This window comes from Formica exsecta, unplaced genomic scaffold, assembly GCF_003651465.1.
Source record: "Formica exsecta isolate Colony F162 unplaced genomic scaffold, ASM365146v1 scaffold96, whole genome shotgun sequence".
In the NCBI taxonomy this organism is placed as follows: Eukaryota; Metazoa; Arthropoda; class Insecta; order Hymenoptera; family Formicidae; genus Formica; species Formica exsecta.
In genome coordinates, this window is record NW_021853724.1 from 629,210 (window position 1) to 651,577 (window position 22,368).

The window sequence follows — 22,368 nt, forward strand, 5'->3', positions numbered from 1 at the left end:
TTTATAAAATATTAAAATTTTATATAAAATGCATGCAGGATTATCGCGACGATGTTTTGTGATATGTCAATAAAAAGAAATTAGAAAATAATTAAAAACAGGAAGGAGGGTGGTGAGAAAGGAAGATCCGCGCGTTCGCGAGCCGGCAAATCCGCGCGAATGCGCCTGAACCAATGTAGCAAATCAGGAGAGAGGTCTCCTCCGTCGTCGGTCGAGAACTCGGTACCTTCCTGATCGGGAAAAGCTTTAATAAGCTCGTAATCCGTAGGCTGTAGTCATGCAATGACTCTAAAAAAAAAAAGAGCTCCGCGATTGAGCGACATCGTATACGTTGATCGACCGCACGAGCGGGGACCGTAAAATAATTGCAAAAAGAAAAAAAGAAAAAAAAACAGAGTACCGACCGAATTGTGTTCAACTGGGCGATTCGCCGCCGTCGTCTCGACGTCGGGAACGGCGAACATGTAGATAGGGTAGATAGATATACGACGAATAAAAGTCGGAAGATTTGAGTGCGAGAATGGCAACATGGGGAGAACTGGTGCCCAGATCTCGTCTCCGAAGGGTCGCGAAGATGGCGAGAGACGGCTCTTTTCGTATTGCGACTGTTGTGGGTGTATCCTCGAGCTCGATTCGCGACAGTTGAAAATGAACGAGCTCTCCGCGAGATTGTGCATTTTCGCCTTTTCCCATTTTGCTTCTGTACTCGTTCTTGGAGCGTGACAATTAGAATTCGTTCCACTCCGCATTTTTAATCGGGTAAAATGAATATAAATTACTCCATGTGTTTGTGTATGTGTATTTCCTCGAATCGCAAAAGCAAAATATCACGAAATAGCGGATTGATAAATTTTCGCGCGGTAATTGAATTGTGTATTGATTAATCGTAACGGCTTGTTCTTTAATTTGCGTGCTGAATATAATCAATCATAGAAATGAAACAGGTTACACGTTATCGACGTGATATCACATATAATATTTTGTCTCCAACAATCGACGTATATTATTTTATTAAGATTATACGTAAGGAAATTATCATTTTTATATTATCGCTCTCGTGATTCTTTAATCCTTGGTGTCAACATTATTATGCCAATTAAATTAATCGATTCGTTAATATTTCCAAATCTTAATCCGCAAAAAAGCTTTTATTTTCAATTTATTTTTAGATAAATTAAATACTGTTTTAATTATCGATTTAAAATTGCCACGAAAGGGAAATTCGTGACTGCATCCTCGACAGTCGCAGATCTCATCCTCGCCGAGAGACCTGATCGGAGACGATCATTTCCGGCACCGACTCAGCCTAGACTCTTCGACTAGTAGCGATTAGATAAATGGCGCTGGTACTACGTAGCTAGCACCGATGGTACTCGTAGTTTGGCGCTTTAGTTGTTTATATATATATATATCATGTTCTTTTCTATATATATTATCACTACCGTGTCAGATCTGGCTTGGCTGCGAGAATCGCTAAGACTGCGATAAGGTGAGCCGCGCTCGAGACAACGAGTGCCGATACCGTCAAAGGAGCAAGTTTTTTAATCATCTTGAATATTTGCAAACAATTTGCATGAGATTATTCGCTCAAATATTTCTATCTCCTTTTTGTATACTACACGATTTCACATGAAATCGATAGGGATTCGGGAACACAAATGTCTAAAAGACATCATTGAAACGTCATAATTTTTAGACGATTTTTAAGTGTTGTTTGAGTTATTTGAAAAATAACACGAGGAGAAGCAAGAGAAAATTAACAAAATCGCGTTACATATAAAGCTCGATCGTCGGTACTCTAATCATCTAATCAAACGTCAGTACCAAAACGTCACACACCTGAATACGCCGGAACTTCAAAGTACGACCAACTAATTTGCGGACCAAGTACGCTGAATCGCCGGTAACAAATCAATCAAAAAGACATACACGCATGTACCCTGAGAGAAAATAAAAAATATTTTTTCGTCTCGCGCGTGGCTCTCGTCGTTCGGTCTTGGCGAGGACGATCTCGAAGGGCAGCCAGGTCGGATCTCCTCTATGGGCAACAATGGTTTTAATGTTTAATTGAAGAAAAACAAAGTTAAAAAGACTCTGTAATCTTGAGGGAAAGGATCCTCGGAAAATCCCCCGAGCCCCTTCCTCCGCACCACCCTGACAACAGGATTGATCCTTCCACCCCGCCGACGAAAACCACCACCCTACGCTCTTATTATACAGCTTTTATGCACAGCTAACTTCTGTCCCCCACCGGCCGCATTCGCATACTCGGCGAAACAGCATATCAGAAATAAAAAGTACACGCAGTCTGCTCTCTAACATTACAGCTACAACAACATTGCAGCCTCCCGATACCAGTCGTCTCCTTACAGTAATTCGACGGGGCCGCCGAGACGGGATCGAGAGATTGTTGCGTTCGTGATAGACGCCAAAATCGCTCTAGATACGCGCGACGATTAGCATGACCAATCGACAACGGAGCATATCACACGAGGAACCGATCCAGTTGACGGGACGCGGAATCTTTCACGAAATCGGGAAACTCAACGGGAGATTCAATGGATCTCGAAATCGCGCGCGACTAATTGCCTCGTTGCAATTGATTGATTTCTTTTCGAGCGTCCCTCGACGCGGATTCGGAGTCCTTGAAACGGGTCCAATCGGTAGATTAGAGATCGGAAGCGCGACAGTTTGACAGATCTCGTCGCCGCAATCGTCGATCCTGGATCGGACGAGCGTACCCGTCCGGCACGCGCACCGGGCTGCATACTCGCCCGGTGCCCAGCGATCAAAGCAAAAAGAAAACAAAAAGAAAACCGGCAATAACACATACACACTATACAGGCAACAATAGACATTTCACTCAGCATGGGCATGAAGCGATCGCGTGGTGACCGCGGCCACGATCGCTCGCGGCACTCGCAACGATCGCCGTGCGACGGAGCAAAGAAAAATAAAAAAGAAATATAAGCAGGTGTATACAGATTACTAAAACTCTCTACGTCACATATACATATTATCCAGCAGTGATTTACGCTAATGCAGATGCCACGCAGAGCAATGCAAAAAAATAAAAAAATAAATAAAAAAATTAAAAAAAAAACAAGGATCGCCTCGGCCTCGAGTCACGATTGACCCGGATCGAATCGACAGCTAGGACCGCGCGATCGGGATAGGGAACGATTTTACGCGATCGATAAGGGTAATACTACGATGAAAAGACGACGAATCGTCCCTCCTGTCGATCGAACAGGCGCGATCGCCGATCGTCGATCGCGATGTCACGGGGTCGCGGGCGAGGTATCCCGCAAATCAAAACCCGCAGTCAGTGCAGAATATAATAAACGATAAGTGCAGAGGAAACAAACTACTATAGTATATAAAACACAGAAAGGTATATTATATATATAAAATATATTAATTATTATTATTATATGATTCTTATATGATTATTATTATTATTAAAGGAATACATAAAACAATATTATTAATAACACCGAAAAAAAATACTATATTACTACTCTATTATTAATTATTATGATTCTTATTATAAATTTAATGAAGACAAAATAACATTCCAACCGTCAATGTGCCACACGACTTTTTATATGCTCTTAAGGAAAACTAAAAATGATGCTAACGCGCGAAGAGTTATAGGGGTACGCGAGATTAAACAAGTACCGAGATGATCGTCATAAAGCAGCGTGGACAAGCGAACTTGAAGTGAACAATTGTTCGCGTAACAATTGACAGGGCTCCGCGTTAAGAAAGGCTCGTGGGAAAAATGAAGCAGGGCTAACTTTAACGGGCGCCCCCCCCCCTCCCACCCTCTCCCTTTGTGTAATTTTTTTTTATATTGGTAAAAGCTCGTTGCTTATTTCGCAGTTAGGAATCTTTCATTGAAAGTTCTTTTTTTACATTAAGTAATTATTGTGTTCAGGTAATACAATAATTACTTGCTGATCGTCGGATTTAAGTAGGATCTTTACACGACATCTATTTCCGATTCGTCTCTATCGTGCCACCAGCTTCTTCTTTCACATATATCGTAAAGAGATTTTCCGATTTGATTTATACCTCTCGCGGACGGATTACAAGAGCAATCGAGAACTATCGTTTATAAGGTAATTAAAAAAAATTTTTGATATCCTCGAGACAAAGTTCGGGAACAATTTAAAGATGATGCACATCACGAGATTCAGCATGATGTAAAATTGAGAAATTTTGGTTTAGACCTTGGGGTTATGAAATTATATCTGGTGATTTGATTCATCCACGATTGAAATACTTGCCGCTTATTGAGTGTCAGACAGAAGAATCAACCAAACAAATGACGCAAAAACGTTTGTCATTAAATTATAATGAGAGAAGCTTTGGGGGCCAGAAGTATTCTTGAATTAAGGACAAAAAAAAGATTCTTATTGAACGAGTATTTTTACCTTGTCATAGTAGGTTTATAATTTATAGGATTCGGGAACGATTGGATTATACTTGGAGGAAAACTTGATGTTGCGTGCTTTATTCAGAATTTTCTTTGCTTTTCATTCGCAGTTTTATTCCATATTTCATGCATTGTAAGCTCGTGAGAGCGTAAACGCGGTAAGAGCCATGCGATTTAACACGGGGCTACCGCATGCGATAAATGATACGAAACAAGACAGAAAACCTTCTGTAAAACGGAATACGTTGCATAAAGGAGCCAGTGTAAATATCTCGAGGAGATCATTCGAAGACAACGAACGTTCTCGATTTCTCTCGCAAATGAGAGGAGGGTACCCCATGTTTCCCCGCGATTGATTTTGTCGGCCGATCAGCGACAAATCCGGGACAAGCATACGTAAGAGTGATTACGACGATTGTCGTTGGGATTGAATGATTAAATAGACGTAGGCGTAAAAGCATATTTACATAACTAGTTCATTGATTACGTGCGTTAATTGATGTAACGTGCGCGATAGCTGTGGGCAAGTGATTATTATTATTATTATTATTATTATATTATTATTATGTGATTATTGTTTTAAAGGTGAGTGTAAGAGATTGATACGTGAATGGGTGAGTTTGAAAGTGCACGCACGCATGAGTATAGATGTTGAGCGAAACTATCGAAATACGTACATATGCATGAGACACGCGTAGATACGGATACGCGTATACATAGTGAACATAAAAGTGACACGTTATTCATTTATAGTGCTACTGCCTAGACGTAAAATATTCCATACAAACAACCTCTAAAGGATCTATATATATAAATATACAAAAAATATATGAATTGTATATAAGGTGTTCCAGGTCAGGTCAATGAAACTTCAGGGTTTTATAGGAAATTAAATTTGGAACAAAAAAGTTCCTTTAAACATAGGTCTGGAAACGCTTCGTTTAAAAATTATAGCTAATAAACTGTAAGTAATTAGTTATGATCAAAATTTAATAAGAACATTTTTATGTTTGCATTTGCAATGTTTGCACCATGAATGTAGTGTTTACACGAAGACCATCGAAAGGTGATTCTTTCAAGCTTCTGCTTTCTTCGTTGTTTTGAGCTTATTTTCTTTTGAACGTCTTATCAGAATTAAATGAAATTGGTGTAATTTAGTTTGTTATTTAATTACCCATCAGATTTATTCCGTTACTTTTTTCAAATGATTGAAGGGTTTTGAAGTTATTTTTAAAAATCATCAAAAAACGTGATTCTTCGAAGTTTATTAGCTATAACTATTTAACGAAATGTTTCCGGACTTATGTTTTTGTTCCAAATTCAATTTTCTATAAGACCCTGAAGTTTTATTGACTTGACCTGGAACATCCTGTATATACATACACACACATACACAACATCCGTGTGTTTCAAGATAAAGAAAAGACTAAATCTATACATATATACGTGTGCAAATATCACTGAAATAATCACATACGCGATCATGTGTAAAATCGCGATAGGGATACCCTTGGTATGCATATAATAAATACACAAACACATGCGCAGCATGTAGATTCGCGCAGAGATTCGTGGATGGCTATTTGCCGGATCGCGTGCGTCAAATGTAAAACCAACAGTGAGATAACGTGCATATGACTTACTTTATTACAGTATACATATGTATGTATGCGTACATATACGTCGATCGAATATTCGCCAACGACGGTTGACCGACATCGCCATCATTATCATCCTATCAACATTATCATTCCCATTATCATCATCATTATTATCATCGCCGTCGTCGTTACGTATTATCGTTACGTCGTTAAGTATCCTTATGGAATCGTTACGATAATTATCCGTTTTGCAGACGCTCGCGCGTCTCTAAAAGCGTCGTCGCGTTCCTTCTTTGCCGTGTAGCCTTTATTAATCACCATCTATGAGTAGCGAGTCACATTTCGCCGAAAATGACAACTTATTAACGTAATTATACGTTATATATATATATATATATCTTTTTACAGAAAATTGTGATATCGCCATATTTAAAACAGATAAAATATTAACAATTCTCCAAAATGCAATTCTAAAAAAAAAATTGTAGTTCTATTTTGATTTGTTTTTTGGCAAATGGCACATTAATCTTTCGAGTTTCCTGTGGTTTGATGGTTCGACCATGCAGTTTTCTCTTTTTCCTTATCGCTCTTATTTTTATCGTCAAACTTCCGAAGGCATTTTGAAAATATATCATCGTTCTGGTTTTCGTCAAAATCGCTCTTTATGCGATGACCTTTTGCACTTTCGGAAATCTGTTCTCGAGCTTTGTTATACTTATTGAATATTTGAACGCAAAATATTGTATAATCGCACTGGATACGAACTGGACTAAATTGAAAGAGCCGGAAAAATTCAAGTATAATTAGATATCAAGTTCAATGAAAGGAAGTAGGGCTGGTGATTTGCTTCGAAGGCTTCGACGTTCGAAGTTTCGAAGGTTCGAAGATTTAAAGCTTCAGCATTAAAATCTTCGAAGATCCAAGTTTCGAAGCTTCGAACCTTTGAAACTTTGATACTTCAATCTTCGAAGCTTCGAAGAATCAAAATTATACAATTAATAATAGTAATAGTACCGCGATTACTATCGAGGTACACATTTATAAAATTATATGATAAAATCTGAATAAAATTTCTAATGTTGCAATAATTAATGTTAAATAATTACATATTTTTGAGCATATATATTAATTAATTCCTTTTATTTACAATATTTTTGGCGTTCTCTGAATGAATTCGCCATTCGCACGAATATATTCTTCGAAGTTTCGAAGTTAACTTCGAATTTAGAAGCTTCAAATTTTCGAAGTTATCAAGAGTAACAGCTTTAAAAGGAAGCACTAGCACAGATGTCATTTTGATATAATGTACGCACACATGCATATGTATTATAAACACTAAAAGCTCAAGGCAATTTAAATATCTGTTTCCTATGCTACAATCTAACTCTGTCGGAAATTTCAGAAGTCGAGATTTGTCGTTTCTTCACATTCTGCATATATGTATACAAAGCGAGAATCTTATCGAATAACAACCTTATTAGCAGCAACAATCAAAAGCACATGTGTTCATGGATACATAGGCTGTAACTGAAGAACTTGAGAGATCAAAAAATGCTAAAGGAAATAGAAAAAGGAGGCGAGAAAAGAAAATCACTGTCGAATATTTCTCGATCTCCATAGAATGAACATTCGACCCTCCTTCGCGAATCTTCGAGCTCGCGAGAGGATCAATTTTTGTTTGAGCTGTATCTATTTTTTTATATCGATCTCCCGTCGTTTGCGGGATTCTCGTCATTCCACGATCATTCCACCGCGTTCTTCTAATCGTACTTTTGAGTAAATCGTTTTGAGCGCATCCACACGTGATTGTCAGAAAGTCAACGTCCGCGGCTGTGCGGAAGACTACACTAAAGTCATTCCAGTGAAGATACATACTTCAAATTCCTACATTGTATAATGCTTTTTCTTGTAGCTCCTTTTCTCTATTTTGACACGATATACAACAAACGTCAGACATTTTTCTGTTTTCGTAACGTCCGCAATTGGAACGAGTTAGTTTGCGCGTTTGTTGGGGTCTGCTTTGTCTCTGAATGCATCGAGCGATAATGTGCGAATGCTACGAAAACATTTTCACTCTCCGTTTACGGTTGCTCTTCCGGCAAATTTTCTGGCAGGTGCGCGGAAGGCGCCCATCTTGCGCGACAATGTGGTAAGGCACGCATGAATATAAAGGTGCATGTTGCATCAAAGTATCGGAACGTTATAAAGGAAATGAAAAAGCGAAGGGAAAAAAAAACCAAGTCTCGCAACTTTCCTGAGCGATAGCGAACGCGAATGGGGCGCCTGTTGGCTTTACTGAGAAAAATGTCAGGATTAGCGTGAATGAAATTATAATCCTACGAAAACGTTAGTCAAATGTTCCAAAAGACAGCGACTTTTTTAAAAAATATGCAAAAGATCAGGACAGTACTTAAACATCCTTTAGACATTCGTATTATTTAATTGATAAATAAAATTAAATTGATAAATGAAATATTTAACGAGCCTTATATATCGCGGAACTACAGATCCACGCTGCTTTACTACGATGTGGTCCAACGTGAAATAAATCGTAATTCTAATTTGGTTGTATATATAGATTGTGCGAATCATATTTGTACATACCGCGTAGACGTATATACGTTTTTTCTGTAAAGTAAAAACACATTTCAATAGCTGCGGTCGATCGAACCGATTCTTCTTCATAGGCAGAAAACACGCTTAGAAATCCGTTTTAACCAACCACGATCCTACGTTAAATACTCATCGTATGATTATCTATCGCAAAAGTGTTAACAGACTTCTCGCGTGTGGCTATTCTACGATCGGTGTTTCGAGAACTGTGATTTTGGTGTTCCGAGAGAAAAATCGTGAAACCAATTTAAAAGAAAAAAATACACGTTAGCCGCAGAATTATATTCAGTAATAATGTACTCTCGATCGCCGCTCGAAACGCCGATCAGTAGCCGTCATTGTATATTATCCATTGTTTTGCTCCTCAAATGATCCGTGTAACACGATAGATGTTTTTGAAGGCACAACAATTGCCCGGATCTTTCGGAATATCGTCGATCGCGTTAAGCGCGACCCGAAACCTACAACAATTAATATCGATCGATATTAATCTCGCGAAATAGCGTCAGGGAGAGGTGTGCGTTTTATCCTCTCTCTATTACGCCGATCGAATCCTATTTATCGCTCTTCTCTTCGCCTCGAACTCGCCTCGTTTGACGAGGCCCTTTGTCGGAGGACGAAGAGAAGAACACAATCTCAGGATTGATCGGCCGCTAACGCGACGTCGGTCGTCGACCTTCCGACGATTCGGCCATAAGGGCACTCCATTAAACAGGTCGTTTAATTAATCCCCAAAGCTAATCAAGCAAACAGAGCCAGTTCTATCGCGTAAAACACCGCGGGCGCTTTTATTGAGCGCACGCCTTTCGGGCGCCGTTGTTTTTATCGTTGTATCCAGCACGGCGGGAGCTTATTTCTTAAGCGAAGCACCCCTCCCTTAACCCTTCCCTTAACCCACCGTCCCCTTTCCCCTCATCGATCCCCCATGCGATCCCTCTCGATTCGATCCCTCGTAGGAGGACCCGGGTTCTCTACAAACACGGTGGCAGGAGTAGCGCGAGCGGGTCAGTTACAACCCGCCGACGTTAATGTTTTAACGACGCGTCTTTTTTTGTACCTTACTTCTTTGTTCTCGTGTCCCTTCGTGATCGTTCGTCAAGTACAACAATAGCGACAGCAACAACACGACAGAGCGCGCAAAAGCGGGATTATAAAGCGCGCGTATCTCTCGCACCTTCAGCGCGTACCTTCGTACCTTCTCGATCGAGATCGTCCGATGCTCGATTGACCTTTACGCTCTACCCTCAATTTCTCCCTCTTCCCCCCTCTCATTTTCCTTCCACACCCTCGTCCCCCTTTTTGATTTAAACGATATATCTTCTAGTTATTAAGGTACCCGAGATAAGTCCGAGGCGTATCGAGGATCGGACACTTCTCTCGACTCGGAATAAATTGTTATGATGCAAGGGTTGTTATACACAAGTAGTAGTGTGTGTATGTGTGTGTGCGCGCGCGTTTAAAAAGGGAAGTCTTAATCAGGCGCGAGAATAGGATAGAGCGTCTCGACGGTAGCGTAAAGATATGACAAGAGTCGATTTATCTCGTTGGGGCTTTGGAACATTCAATTAAATTATCGCGTATAAATATTCTAGTTATTGACGGGCGAGTTTTGTTCGCTCTCCGAGAGCGACTATCGTCTTATTGATATAATGTAATTGGCGCCGCTGTGATAATTGTTGTCTTGACTGTGAATTACGATGCGAAATCGATATATCAAAAGAAAAAAGAAAAAAAAAGGAAAAGAAAAAAGGAATAAAAAGATAAGTCCGTCGAATGCCAAATGATCGTTGAAGGGAATTCCTTTTTTTATAGTTTAACGTAATGTAATACGATCGCGACGATTAACACATACGAATGAGTCGGAAAATTTAGACAATACGGTCGCGATTCAAAATGTATCGCTGAATCAAAATTAAAATGGAAATGTATTTATAAAGAGAGAGAAAAGATAAAAAACACTGTGCTAAGGAAACTATGTGGCGAGATGATGAGAATTGAGATCTCGATCCAACGATATGCCTCGATCTCCGACCCACCTATCTCCCCCTCCCCCTCCCCCTATCTTAAGACGTAAACACTTTCCCGTAAGCTTGAATAGGAGAATCGTACGTAAAGCAGCATGCGACCATACATATACATACACTTTCTCATTGCAAGACATACACACACACACACACACACACACACATATACACATTCACAAGCGCGAACACGCGGGTATACCACACACGCATATACGTTCGTAACGAAGTATACAGTCTTAGTGCAGTGTTTCATATAGTTAGATAGAGGCGGCGAGAGAATATTTTTTATATTCTACATGGATTTTACAGTTATATATTATCGTTTCGTACCGGAATGGAGAAAATTTAAGGCGCGTCTAACGCGGTATATAGATATGCATATGTACTATATATACGAAATCACACGATATACATACACACACATACACACAGACACACGCATACGCGATCTTTGAAATACGTGTCGCCAATTATTGTTTAGATCGCGATTGTGTATCGATTATCGATCAATCTTATTGCGGTAGGCGCTGTCGTTTATCGTATATACGTGTATACATATACGTACATATATACACACACTCATATAAGCTACGAACAAACACGCATACGTATACACAATAGCGTAAGCGCATACGTGTCGTTTGTGCGATCTCGTCGACGATTATATATTATCTCATCGCTCAACGACAGTGCGACAGGTTTATCTAAGGGCTTCTCGGAAGGGGGGGGGGGGTCGATTAAATGCGGATATCGACAACGGATGCACGTGACCGACGCATCCCTTGCACTCTTTCTCCTTCCGGCCCGAAAGCTTTTTCTTACTCCTGTTCCGTGAAAGACAGTGTCGGAGGAAACACGGCAGGATAGATCGCGAAATATCGCGCAGGGCATTCATACACACATACATACATACACATACGAGAATACTAAACAAAATGTATTTGCAAATTAATTTACTGATTGTTTTTTGACGGAACGAGATAGTCAGAGATTGAAATCGGTTTTTTCCTCGCCAATTTTCTGGCAATTTCTCACGTTATACCATACGTCAAATCGTCGTCGCACGAGTATTTTGACGTGTCTATACAAAGTGTGAGAATTTAAACCTATAAGAGGAATATGTGTACAACGGTTTTGATCGCTGATCACGAAGAACAGGAAAAGGAGGTACACACATACGTATTGTAAAACACGCGTACATGCGCCGGGCGAGAGCAATTTCGAAAGCGAATTGACGTATACAAACGTAATATTTGTATGTAATTAGAGTATTATTGTTTAAAGCGTATATAATTAATAGTGTTACTTTTGTTGCGACTTTGTTTGAATGTTCGAGATAGGGCGACGATTCCACTCTCGTTGAGCGCGTCGAGATTTGCCGAAACAATGGCGGTTCTACAGCTCCAGAGCAAATTTCTTTCGGATACGATTTATAAAAATATCTTTTTTGATTAGGAAAACATATTTTTCGCGCAAATGATTATCACAAATGAGAGCATTTTATTATGTTAATAAATATAATATCGTACAGATAAATTTTTTTCGTCTTTATTCTTTTCATTAGTGAAACGTGATAACTGAAGACATCTTTGATGGGATTTGGAGCGATCGCTTACATTGTTTTATCGATAAATCCGTCATTTTGCGAAGGCAAATCTCGAGGTAAAGGATTTGCACGCCGTGTGCGAATTGACGGGGAATCGGCGCCGGACGAAGAAAATGATGCGCGCTTCGTGCGACAAGATGCGAGTGAGGAAGGACGTTCGCGGGGAGAATTAGGCGAGTAATAATTGACGAGGCGTGGCGAAGTGGAAATTCATCGGCGGTAGTCTGCTACTAATTGGACCGCGATCAATTTTGGAGGAGAAGCGAGCCAATTTCGCGCCGAACGATAAACCAATTGAAAACCAAGGTCTCTGTTGATATTGTTAATTGTTAATGCAAAGTCGGGATATATATCCGTGATCTGCACAGTTGGAAAATCTATTTTCTTGTTAAAAAATATGCCGGTTAAAATTTTTGTGTTAAATATTTAACATATTTATGTGTTAATTTAATATATCGATGTTGTGTTAATTGAATTCAAATTAAATTATTGAAACGAAGAAAATGTAAAAATAACACAATGCGCATCTATTTTTAATTTTACACAATAGATATGTTCCGTATTATTAGTGACAGGATTTATCTGTTATTTACAGAAAAAAGTGTTGATCTCTTATTCTACAATAAGAGTGACAATGAGTACAGATTGTCAATAACATTTTCCAAGTTAATTTTATCATTAAAAATATATTGATTTTACACAAAATTTATTTCAAATTACTTTGAGGTTTGCATTTATTTTTTATGTCAAAATATTAACATAGTATTAGTGTCACCATTTAACATATCGATATTATGTTAAATTAACACAAAAATTTGTGTGGACCGTTTGGTACATGTAATATCTGTTAAATTTAACACAAATTTTTCAATTGTGTGTGATCGTGTTATTGCTTTTCGAAAGAGATGGCTTTTTTTTTCTTTTATTAACACGCAGCTTCTTCTTGGCAATTAAGCACGCCGTCACGTGTGACACACGCAGAATCTATGATTATCCTTCGTGATTAATAATATCGGTTCGATGCGATTCTCGGGCTTATTAAACGCACGTAAAAATCGAACATCGCGTTTTCCGATATGCGCAAAAAGAAATCCAGGTTTCAGTTATCGGAAGCTGGAGCACTCTATCTCCATATTACTGTCGGAGGATATTAAAATGCTATTGAGGATACTTCGGACCGATTATCACCGAAAGTGTGTATGTGTGTGTGTGTGTGTATATGTGAAGGCTTTAATTAAATTCTCTTTTAATAATAAAAAAAATTTGGTTTAAAAAAAATATAAAATCTTCATATGTATCATCGATAATTTTCCACTTCGTTACGAATGCTGCGAAGTTTTTGCTATTTAAGCCTTTTTTACGATCGATGAGAAATTAGACGCGGAAAAGAAAGCGTGCGAAAAACGATGTAGAACAATATATAAAAAATTATGATAAAGCAAATTTCATGTAAGCCTTTCGAGCGTCTTTCGAATTGCAACGTGGCGCACGACGAATGGAAATGCAGTCGAAAGCTGAATTTTTGAACGAGAGAATGAGAACGAAACTAGAAAGAAAAAGCGAGATATGGGAGAAAACATGCGAGAAGGCAGGTAAGAGCGAGCGAGAGGACGAGAGAGCGAGATCGACGTAAAGTAATCAAAGGGCATTTTGTTGTGCGATCTCTGTGAATGAATGCGAGAGAGTGATGGCGAAACGATCGCGGTTGCGTACGTGTTTCGTAGTTTTCAAACATGTGATACGTCAGCCGGCAAGCTCGACTTCCGGGCATGCATCGGGAAGAAGCCGGCTGGGGTCTCTTCCGGTCGGCAAATCAAAAGGTGCCGCGAAAAAGTGTCGGAAGTGTCGCATCGGAGGTCGAAGCTGGCTGGGTGGCGCACCTTTCGAAGGTTCTTTGAAGTGTAGAACGCTCTTTTGTTGACGGTTGATTGTTGTCAAAATGGTTGTGAGGTATATTACTATTTGAAGTATATTAACGAGAGAGAAAGAGAAGGAGAGAGAGAACGAAAGAGAGAGAGAGAGAGAGAGAAAGAGAAAGTTATACGAGGGGCGGATTCGGGTTCGGCGAGAGATGTCACGCGATTTCGATCAACGAAATATACGATTCGATAGACCAGAGCCTCGCGGGAAGGATTCGCGAACGGGATTTACACGCGGATATTTTCCCCGAATGTTCGAAGTCGCGTCGCGTCTCGCTCGCGCGAGCCCGTCTTACGAGAAGAGACGAGAGGAAAAACGTGCGCTCTCGCGGGATCCCGTGTCGAGGGGGCAAAAAATTAACGATAAATTCATAGCGACGTGTAAATTTGCTTTTGACGTTGTTGATCGTTGCACGTGAGAGTTCATTACTAGTCCGGTGTGCGATTGTTTTATAATTCCGCGGCCCGTAATTGATACGGTTGCGTCGAAAACCGATCGAGTCGGTTCAAGTGTCGGGTTCTCGAATTATCTATTCGACGACGGACTGTAAATGTCATTGCTCGCGCGATGGAGCGAGAATATTGGACAATACGAAAACAATCGCTCGTATCTTCTCACTCAGCAGCAGTCTGATAACAAATAACTTGTTTATTTGTTTTATTTAATTGCGTTCAAAAATTACATTCTACTCTCGACCATTCAAATGTTGCATTCTAATCCGTAAATTCTTTACATTTTTGTTTTAATAATGGTACTCATACGAATTTTATATTTCATATAAAATATATATATGTTGCAACTTACTTATATATTAACGTTGATTTAGATCTTATTTACAAAAGTTTTTGTTAATTGTAATGCTTATGATAATTACACGTTAAATCGTATAACGAAAAATTCGCAATTGCGGAAAGAGATTAGAAACCGCGAGAGCGACGAAAGTCAATTTAGAAAAAACGCGCAATTTACTATAAATTGCCATTGTTAATTATATATACATATATATATATTGTAATTAAACACATACACGGTGATCAGACGAATTGGAACGCCGCAAAGGAGACTGAATGCTTTTGCGAATGACTTTGCGAGCGCACGTTTTCCCCTCGCGGAAAGATGAACGTGTTACACACAGTCGTCTCCGAAAGAGAAGCGCGTACAACTGGCATTATATACATTATACGTGGAGTCCGATCTGAATCGATGGCGTCGCGACGTCTTTTCGCGTTTTCTCGGAGACGCTCTGACGAGGACGCAGACGCGCGTTCCGATCGGGACTCGGCGGAAGAAAAATATGAGACTGATATAAAGCAGTATTCGAGTGCGAGAAAATTGTAAATTCGCGAACAAATTATACGCGGCGTAGCCTTAATAAGAAAGATTAATTAGGTTTATATTCTCGGCGACCCTCCGCGGTAGCGACTGTGGTCGCGCGATAAAAAATTATCTCAATTGGCTGTAAACGGAAAGAAAAAAAAAAGGGAATAAGTAGAGGAAAAAAGACATGTACCTCTCGTCGAGGGTCGACGCCCTCGAGATGTCCGCTCTCGCACGACGACGTATCTCTTTTATGTATAGTGAGAATAATGTTATTAGATAAACTTAAGCGTACTTTAAAAGAGCGAACAGAGAGGAGAACCGGAACGCAATGCCAGTTGTAAAACGGTGGATAACGCGAGAGGAACGTGTGTCTCTCGACCAAGACACTCGTCCTCAGTGATAACGATGGAAAATGAGAAAAGTGGAACGGCAGGAAAGACGCAGGGAAAAACGCAGCGTCTATATCGTGGCGGGGCGGGACGGGGTGGGAAGGGGGGAAGCGAAGTAACGGGCATCCGAGGTATGGGAAAAGCGACATGTATGTATATATGTATAATCGCGATAAATATATATTTATCGGCCGTCGGGGATCGACACTTTTCGTTCTTTTCTTCTTTCATCATTTTTTTTTTTTTTTGTTCTCGTCTTTTGTTGCGTCATTTTTTGCGGTACCGGTTTATTTTATTTTATTTTATTTTTTTTTTTCGGGGACAACCTGTCGCCGCGCGAGAGATACGATTCGCGAATGCACGCGCTCGCGCACACGCAAACGCTGTTCATGTGTATACGCGATAGATTATTTCGGAATACATGGATGTACGGGGGGAGGGGAGGGGAGGGAGAGAGAGAGAGAGAGAGAAAGGGAAGGGGAAGGGGAACAAGGGGAGAAATAGAGAAACGACAGCTTTACCGATAGTGAAACAGTAGTTATTTGCAACACGTGCACACACACGTAACACACATGCATTACACATGTAAAGCGATCCAAGCGATACACACAAAAAAAAAATTGTATGAATATAACGATTGCAGTTAGGTGGGACCAAAAACGACTTTATATCTCTATGTGCATATCCAAGCAACGTGTAATTTAATTAATTAATTAATTAATTATCCATTATTAATGACTAGGTAAAGTAAAAGATCCATCGATAGCAATCGAGAACGATGACGAATGATTAACGAATAATTAGCCTATTAAGTTTGTTTATTGATACATTATTCTATGATATAATTATTATTATGAGACATTTTGTTGTATTATTTTCAATAAAATCAATTGAAAAAATATTTAATTTATCGATTGGTTGTGGTTTCCGCTTCTCCGAATGTATCGTGCAACCGCATGTTTCCAATTTCTTCTCAATTTTGACGCCCGTAATCTGAATATAATGCGATTACACGTCTTTTTAATTTATAATATATGAAGTGAATGCCAAAATAATTTAACAATGAAAGAAATTGAAACATCTCAGTTTTTTTGTTCGTACACGGGGAAGCGCGCCTTGTCTTAAAGTCCGTCTCATAAGAGGATTGTTTGCGATCGCACGAGCAAGTTTTCTGAAGTTAATAGAGTTTTCCAAATGCATTGAGAGATAAATCAACCCCGGAGGTATCTGGCATAAAGATATAGCACTTTTATTGCCATTACATAATTTTAAAATATTCACTGAAGTTTTATTTATAAAATCTTGATTAATTTAGACTTATTTAAAACATATATTTGAAGTAATCGTGAATTTTTTAATTGATTTATTTATTACTTATCGTAAAGCTATTATTTTTAAAGTATTGTTAGAGAGCGACATGAAATACATAGAAATTATAAATGACTGCGAATTAATGTTGTGGTAAATAATAGAAGAACTAAAGAGATAACTGGAACAGTTCTTATCAGTAAACGAATGAATAATATAATCTTATTTAATATATAAAGGAATTTTTATACGCTTTTTATACGCTATATTTTATTTTTATGCGCGAATATTAAGAGGCACAAATTGTACTCATTGAACATTATTTTTTATTATTAATAATTGACATATTGTTTGAGTTAAAAACATTACATTTAATAATCAAGATTTTTTTTAGATATTTTTAAAATTTGTGAATTTTCTAGGATATTAGAGTTATACGAAAAAATATATGAATTTTTGTTTTGTAAGATCTCCGATAAATCTTTTTATTCGGAAGACTTGACGACACATTGTAACTTGCGATCGCAACTGCCACTATCCCATCTGTATACTCTTTTTTTCCTACTTTATTTTATTTTGATTCAAAGCATTTGATAGTGATTGAGTTTAGTCGCGTCTGTATACGATTATCTCTCCGCTACCCTCCAATCATCCAATCCTTCGAATTCTTCCTCTTTGTACACCTCTATCCCTCTTACTCTCACATGTCTCTGGATAATTTTCGTGACTGAAAATGATGGGGGGGAGCGGGAGAGGGGAGTAGGGGGAGGAAGGAGACGGAATAAGACTATCGTAAGCGTGAAAGGAACGGGGAATCCGAGATAAATCGAGAGGGGTGGGGGGAAAGGGGGGGAGAACGATATAACAGAGCGAAAGCCAGAGAGAGAGAGAGAGAGAGAGAGAGAGAGAGAGCGTATTATATATTATGAGACAAAAAAGAAATGGAAAAAAAACTAAATGATAGGAGAAGAAGAAGAAGAAGAAGAAGAAGGCACGGAACGATAGGAACAAATGAGGAAAATAGTTGTAAAAGAGTCACACACACATAAACGCGTACACACGACACGAGAAAAAAAAAAAAGAAACACAAATGTACTAAGTAAGTTCATACTGCGTATTGCCTTTCTGACTTCGGTGTGAAAATATATAAATAAAAAAAGTCAGTCGCGCCGGGGCACGCGTGTATGTTTTCGCGCGTATATATATTATATATTATATATTATAGTTATATTAGAGCATTTTTTTGACAAGAGAAAGAGAGAGAGAGAGAGAGAGAGAGAGAGAGAGAAAGAGACGAGGATTATAGCTGCTTCCGCTTCTTCCCGACCAGCCTTCCCCTCTTCATATTTGCTTCTGGAATTCGAGAATCCTTCAACACGTACAAATGAAAGAAGATATAATGCATTTTTCAAGGTCGCTTTCGCGTCTAGTCTAATTCCCTGAATTTAAGCCACATTCGATTGGATCAATGGCGGTCGCGGAAGCAGCGGACGGCGGTGTCCGTCGCGAAAACTTTTTTCACGATTCCGTAAGAGAAAAAGTCAGACGCCGCGCGCGCGCGAAGTCCGCGCGTCCCCGCCGACTGTGTCTGTTTCATGTTTTTCAATATTTGTAATTTATCGATAAAATTATAAAAGGTATCGATACATAACAGTCTAAAGTGTGCGCTACTCTACATAATATTATTATATATAAAGTATAAAAGTATACATATACATTGGGATTGGTGAGAATATACGGTTTTTTCGCTTTGGAGTGTTATTTTCTGAAAATATTGAACAAAATATGGAAAAAAAATTAATAAAACCAATGAGTAAAAACAAAACAAAGGCTGTCTACGTGTTGATTTTTTTTTTATTCTCACCCGATGTACTACGGCCCGGCGCCGTCAACGACGCGACGCGACGGGGCGATTCTCTCTGCTAGATTTTGCAATTGCATTCACATCGCGCGAGCGCGCAGATGTGTGAGTATCGGATATGCGAATAACTTTATATGACGTGTGGCGTAACCTGGTTTTTTCAATTTATGATACACGAAATTATCAAATCCATGTCGAGAAGGAGATTCAACAATCGAAGGAGAGCGTAATAAAAATGAAAACGAGGTTATTTATTATAGTATAATTATATATATTTAACAAATTTATTTTTAACATTTTCTCTTGATTCCCAAAACATTCAATTTCAAAAAGATAGATTTAAATAATATATTGTTAGCTTTATAAATCAGTACACGCGAACATATATTTTTAAACTGCTAATTTTGAGATATCATCTCACAAATGCGTGTTTATTTTATAATAGGCAGATATATACATTTATTGATTTTGTCATTAACGCAAACGTCACTACATCGTGACAGTAATAATTCTATAAAAACTTTGTATTCCCATTCGACATTTATTAAAAGTACAGATGTCTGAAAGAGTTATGTATATGCCGACTCTTCCAAGTACTTTTAACAGTCTCGTCGGGAAGATGGTGAAGATCGAGACGGAGGAACCGCAGGATCTTATCGAGTAGGTGAAAAATCTTAAATATGTGAAATGTACTTTACATTTCAGAGAAATTGAGATTACAAACGAATACTTAATTGCCACACACGCATGCAGATTGCTAGGTGATCTTCTGGGAGTTACAGATTACGAAACTAACAAGGCCGCTTTCTGGTTCTTGGACACTATAGCGCTGCAACTTTTACATTATAAAAATAGTCTAGATGATCAGCATAGAAGTGTCCTAATTAGCTGGTTGGCCGGCGAAATGAAATTAATTCGAGGTAGCAGATTATTTAAACAACTATTGAATTAATATTTCTGAAGTGATATTAATTATAATATTTTTATACATAATTATTATGTAAAAAATAAATTTGCTAATAAAAATTTGATACATTTTGACTTCCTTCTAAAATTGTATAGCAATATAATTAAAATAAGAGGATTTATATGTAATACATTAAATGTGCAAAAATGTATTCTTGGAGACAGAATCTACTTTTGTAGATAAAAAGCTCTCGCGTGAAGACTTTTTCAAGGAAATGAGAATATTCTTTCTATATATTGCTGAGACTATATCTAGTGGCGATCAATTGTTGCATTGGGAATTAATCGTGGATAAATGTCCCAAAAATATATCAACAAATTCAATAAGTTCAGTCACGAATAAATCATCTAATGAGAAATTAGTATCGGAATACAGTATGGCTCAAGAAATCACACGTTCCTTAATTATGGAAAAATCCAGAGATTCCGAAAATAGGTAAAGACATAATTCTTTAATACCATATTATATTCTATGTTAATTAAATTAAGTAAAATGCTCCGCCTTTTTAAGAAGTTTGCAACGGAAATCGTCAAAAGAGCTTCAAACTTCGTTAAGTATAGAGAATTCGCAAATAGATACATTCATAGATGCGGCCGTTGAATCTTCCAACTTGACACATTTAAACATCGCATTGGATACAATTATTGAAGCGACGTACAACATGTAAATATAAACAAATACAATGCATTATTTCATATATCTCTGTTTCAATGATGTAAGAAGATTTTATTTCCGCTTTATATTTTTGAACAGGTATGCTAATGAATTACGGTATGCTCTTATACATGCAGTTTTTGTAACGCCAATACAATTACAAATCTATCATATGCCGCACACTCTCCGAATACCGCGTCAAATTAAAGTCGCGGATCCTAAAGAATGGTTTGACATACAGCTTCGCAAGCGATTGGAAAAGGCTGCCTATGAATCGACAATTCCAGGTAAATGATGTAATAAAATAATTATAATATACATATAATTAATTGCATTCGCGCGATATAATGCAAAAAAAAACACATATTTAAAATCCATGTAACTATGTAATATTCATGTATTTGTAATTGTTGTTTAATTGTTACAAGTTTATTACCATAATATTGTCAATTTTTATTTTCTCTCGATAATGCTTATTGTTTTTATTTTATCATAGCTATACAACGTAATGCATAACTGTAAGCTGTCGAATTTTTTACTTTTAGGAAAGAAAACGACTACTAATGTAAAAAGAGAGCGAGAAGTTACGGAGGATTTAAATATAGAAGTTCCTCCGACGCCACCACATTCTTTAAGTGACGAAGAAATATTAGCCAACAATCGTCGATTTATTTTACCGTTGATAGAAGCAAAAGAAGCGGCACAAATCTACGAGATGCATGCAAAGAATATGATATAAGGATAAATAAAAAAAAGATTGGAAAAAATATAACTTGCAAGGATTTTATTTTGTATCGTTGAATATATAAAATACAATATCATTCTGTAATTATCGCCGTGCCCCATTCGTGACATTTAAACTTTTTCACTGTTTTAAAATCTAATGGCTGGATGTTTAATTTAATAAAATTATATGTACTTTTTATTCTGATATAAACTTGTTTACGATAAAAAGGCTTCGTATATTTTCTGGTTTAAAGATAACATTTTCACAAATTTTATGAAAATTTACGTGGAGGTCTTCTTGTCACAAATAAAATTTAATCGAAATAATATTTAAAATGTATTATGTCTAAAAGAAGAAATATAGATCACTTGTCTTTTTATTTCCAGGAAATACAATCTTTATCGAAGTAATATATATTAATAAGTGTATATTATACCTGTTAAACATATAGTAAAAGAACTTCCGCATTCAACTTTTTTTACATTAATTTCTATAGTTTCCCCTTTGTCATTTTTAAAATCCACTAAAGTTGGAGTAGCGTGAACTCTTTTGTTTTTGCTTTCAATTCCTAGTTCTCCATTTGAATTCCACCCCCAAGTATACAAATCACCCTGTCGCATTAAACTGGTTTTATTTACGAGTCATATAATGATATATGCAAGTAATCAATTTTTTTTTATGCACTAACTTGATCGGTGACTGCAGCGGTATGCCAACCACCCGCTGATACTTGTACTATCTTCAGACCTGCTAAGGCCTCGATGAGTTTCGGATCATCACAATTTTCCAATTCATTGTGCCCTAACTGACCACGTCTGTTATGGATTATGTAATAAAACAGTAATTTATTTATTTTTATCACAAATAAAAAAATTGAACAATCTGTGTAAAAATATATATACGTAAAAATAAAAATTATATATTTTAAAATATATTT

The 22,368-nt window shown here is 37.8% G+C and overlaps 3 protein-coding genes across 3 annotated transcripts in view; 2 read left to right on the forward strand and 1 right to left on the reverse strand.

The window, feature by feature from the left end:
* Positions 1–15,693, forward strand: part of LOC115245354 (mushroom body large-type Kenyon cell-specific protein 1) — a 67,729-nt gene extending 52,036 nt beyond the window's left edge. Inside the window, exon 10 of the mRNA XM_029823639.1 lies at positions 2,328–15,693. The gene's annotated coding sequence lies outside the window, so the exon portion shown is untranslated. The remainder of the gene's footprint in view (positions 1–2,327) is intronic.
* Positions 15,694–18,933: 3,240 nt separating this feature from the next.
* LOC115245356 lies at positions 18,934–21,620 on the forward strand. The gene is made up of 6 exons (XM_029823644.1): positions 18,934–19,743; positions 19,837–20,003; positions 20,215–20,485; positions 20,561–20,713; positions 20,804–20,991; positions 21,250–21,620. The coding sequence occupies exons 1-6, from the start codon at positions 19,640–19,642 to the stop codon at positions 21,441–21,443; spliced, it is 1,077 nt and encodes a 358-aa protein (XP_029679504.1). The 5' UTR covers positions 18,934–19,639; the 3' UTR covers positions 21,444–21,620.
* Positions 21,621–21,834: 214 nt separating this feature from the next.
* The window catches only part of LOC115245357 (RCC1 domain-containing protein 1), a 3,885-nt gene continuing 3,351 nt past the window's right edge, over positions 21,835–22,368 (reverse strand). Inside the window, exons 5-6 of the mRNA XM_029823645.1 lie at positions 22,120–22,246; positions 21,835–22,042 (exon numbers count right to left, since the gene is read on the reverse strand). Coding sequence (XP_029679505.1) covers positions 21,848–22,042; positions 22,120–22,246 — 322 coding nt within the window. The 3' untranslated portion in view covers positions 21,835–21,847. The remainder of the gene's footprint in view (positions 22,043–22,119; positions 22,247–22,368) is intronic.

What these genes read in the sequence shown, in the direction of transcription:
- LOC115245356 (XM_029823644.1), top strand. Translation starts at nt 19,640, where the DNA reads ATGTCTGAAAGAGTTATGTATATGCCGACTCTTCCAAGTACTTTTAAC. An exon ending in TCCAGAGATTCCGAAAATAG is followed by an intron (nt 20,486 to 20,560) that starts GTAAAGACATAA and finishes CGCCTTTTTAAG; the next exon opens with AAGTTTGCAACGGAAATCGT. An exon ending in CTATGAATCGACAATTCCAG is followed by an intron (nt 20,992 to 21,249) that starts GTAAATGATGTA and finishes TTTTACTTTTAG; the next exon opens with GAAAGAAAACGACTACTAAT.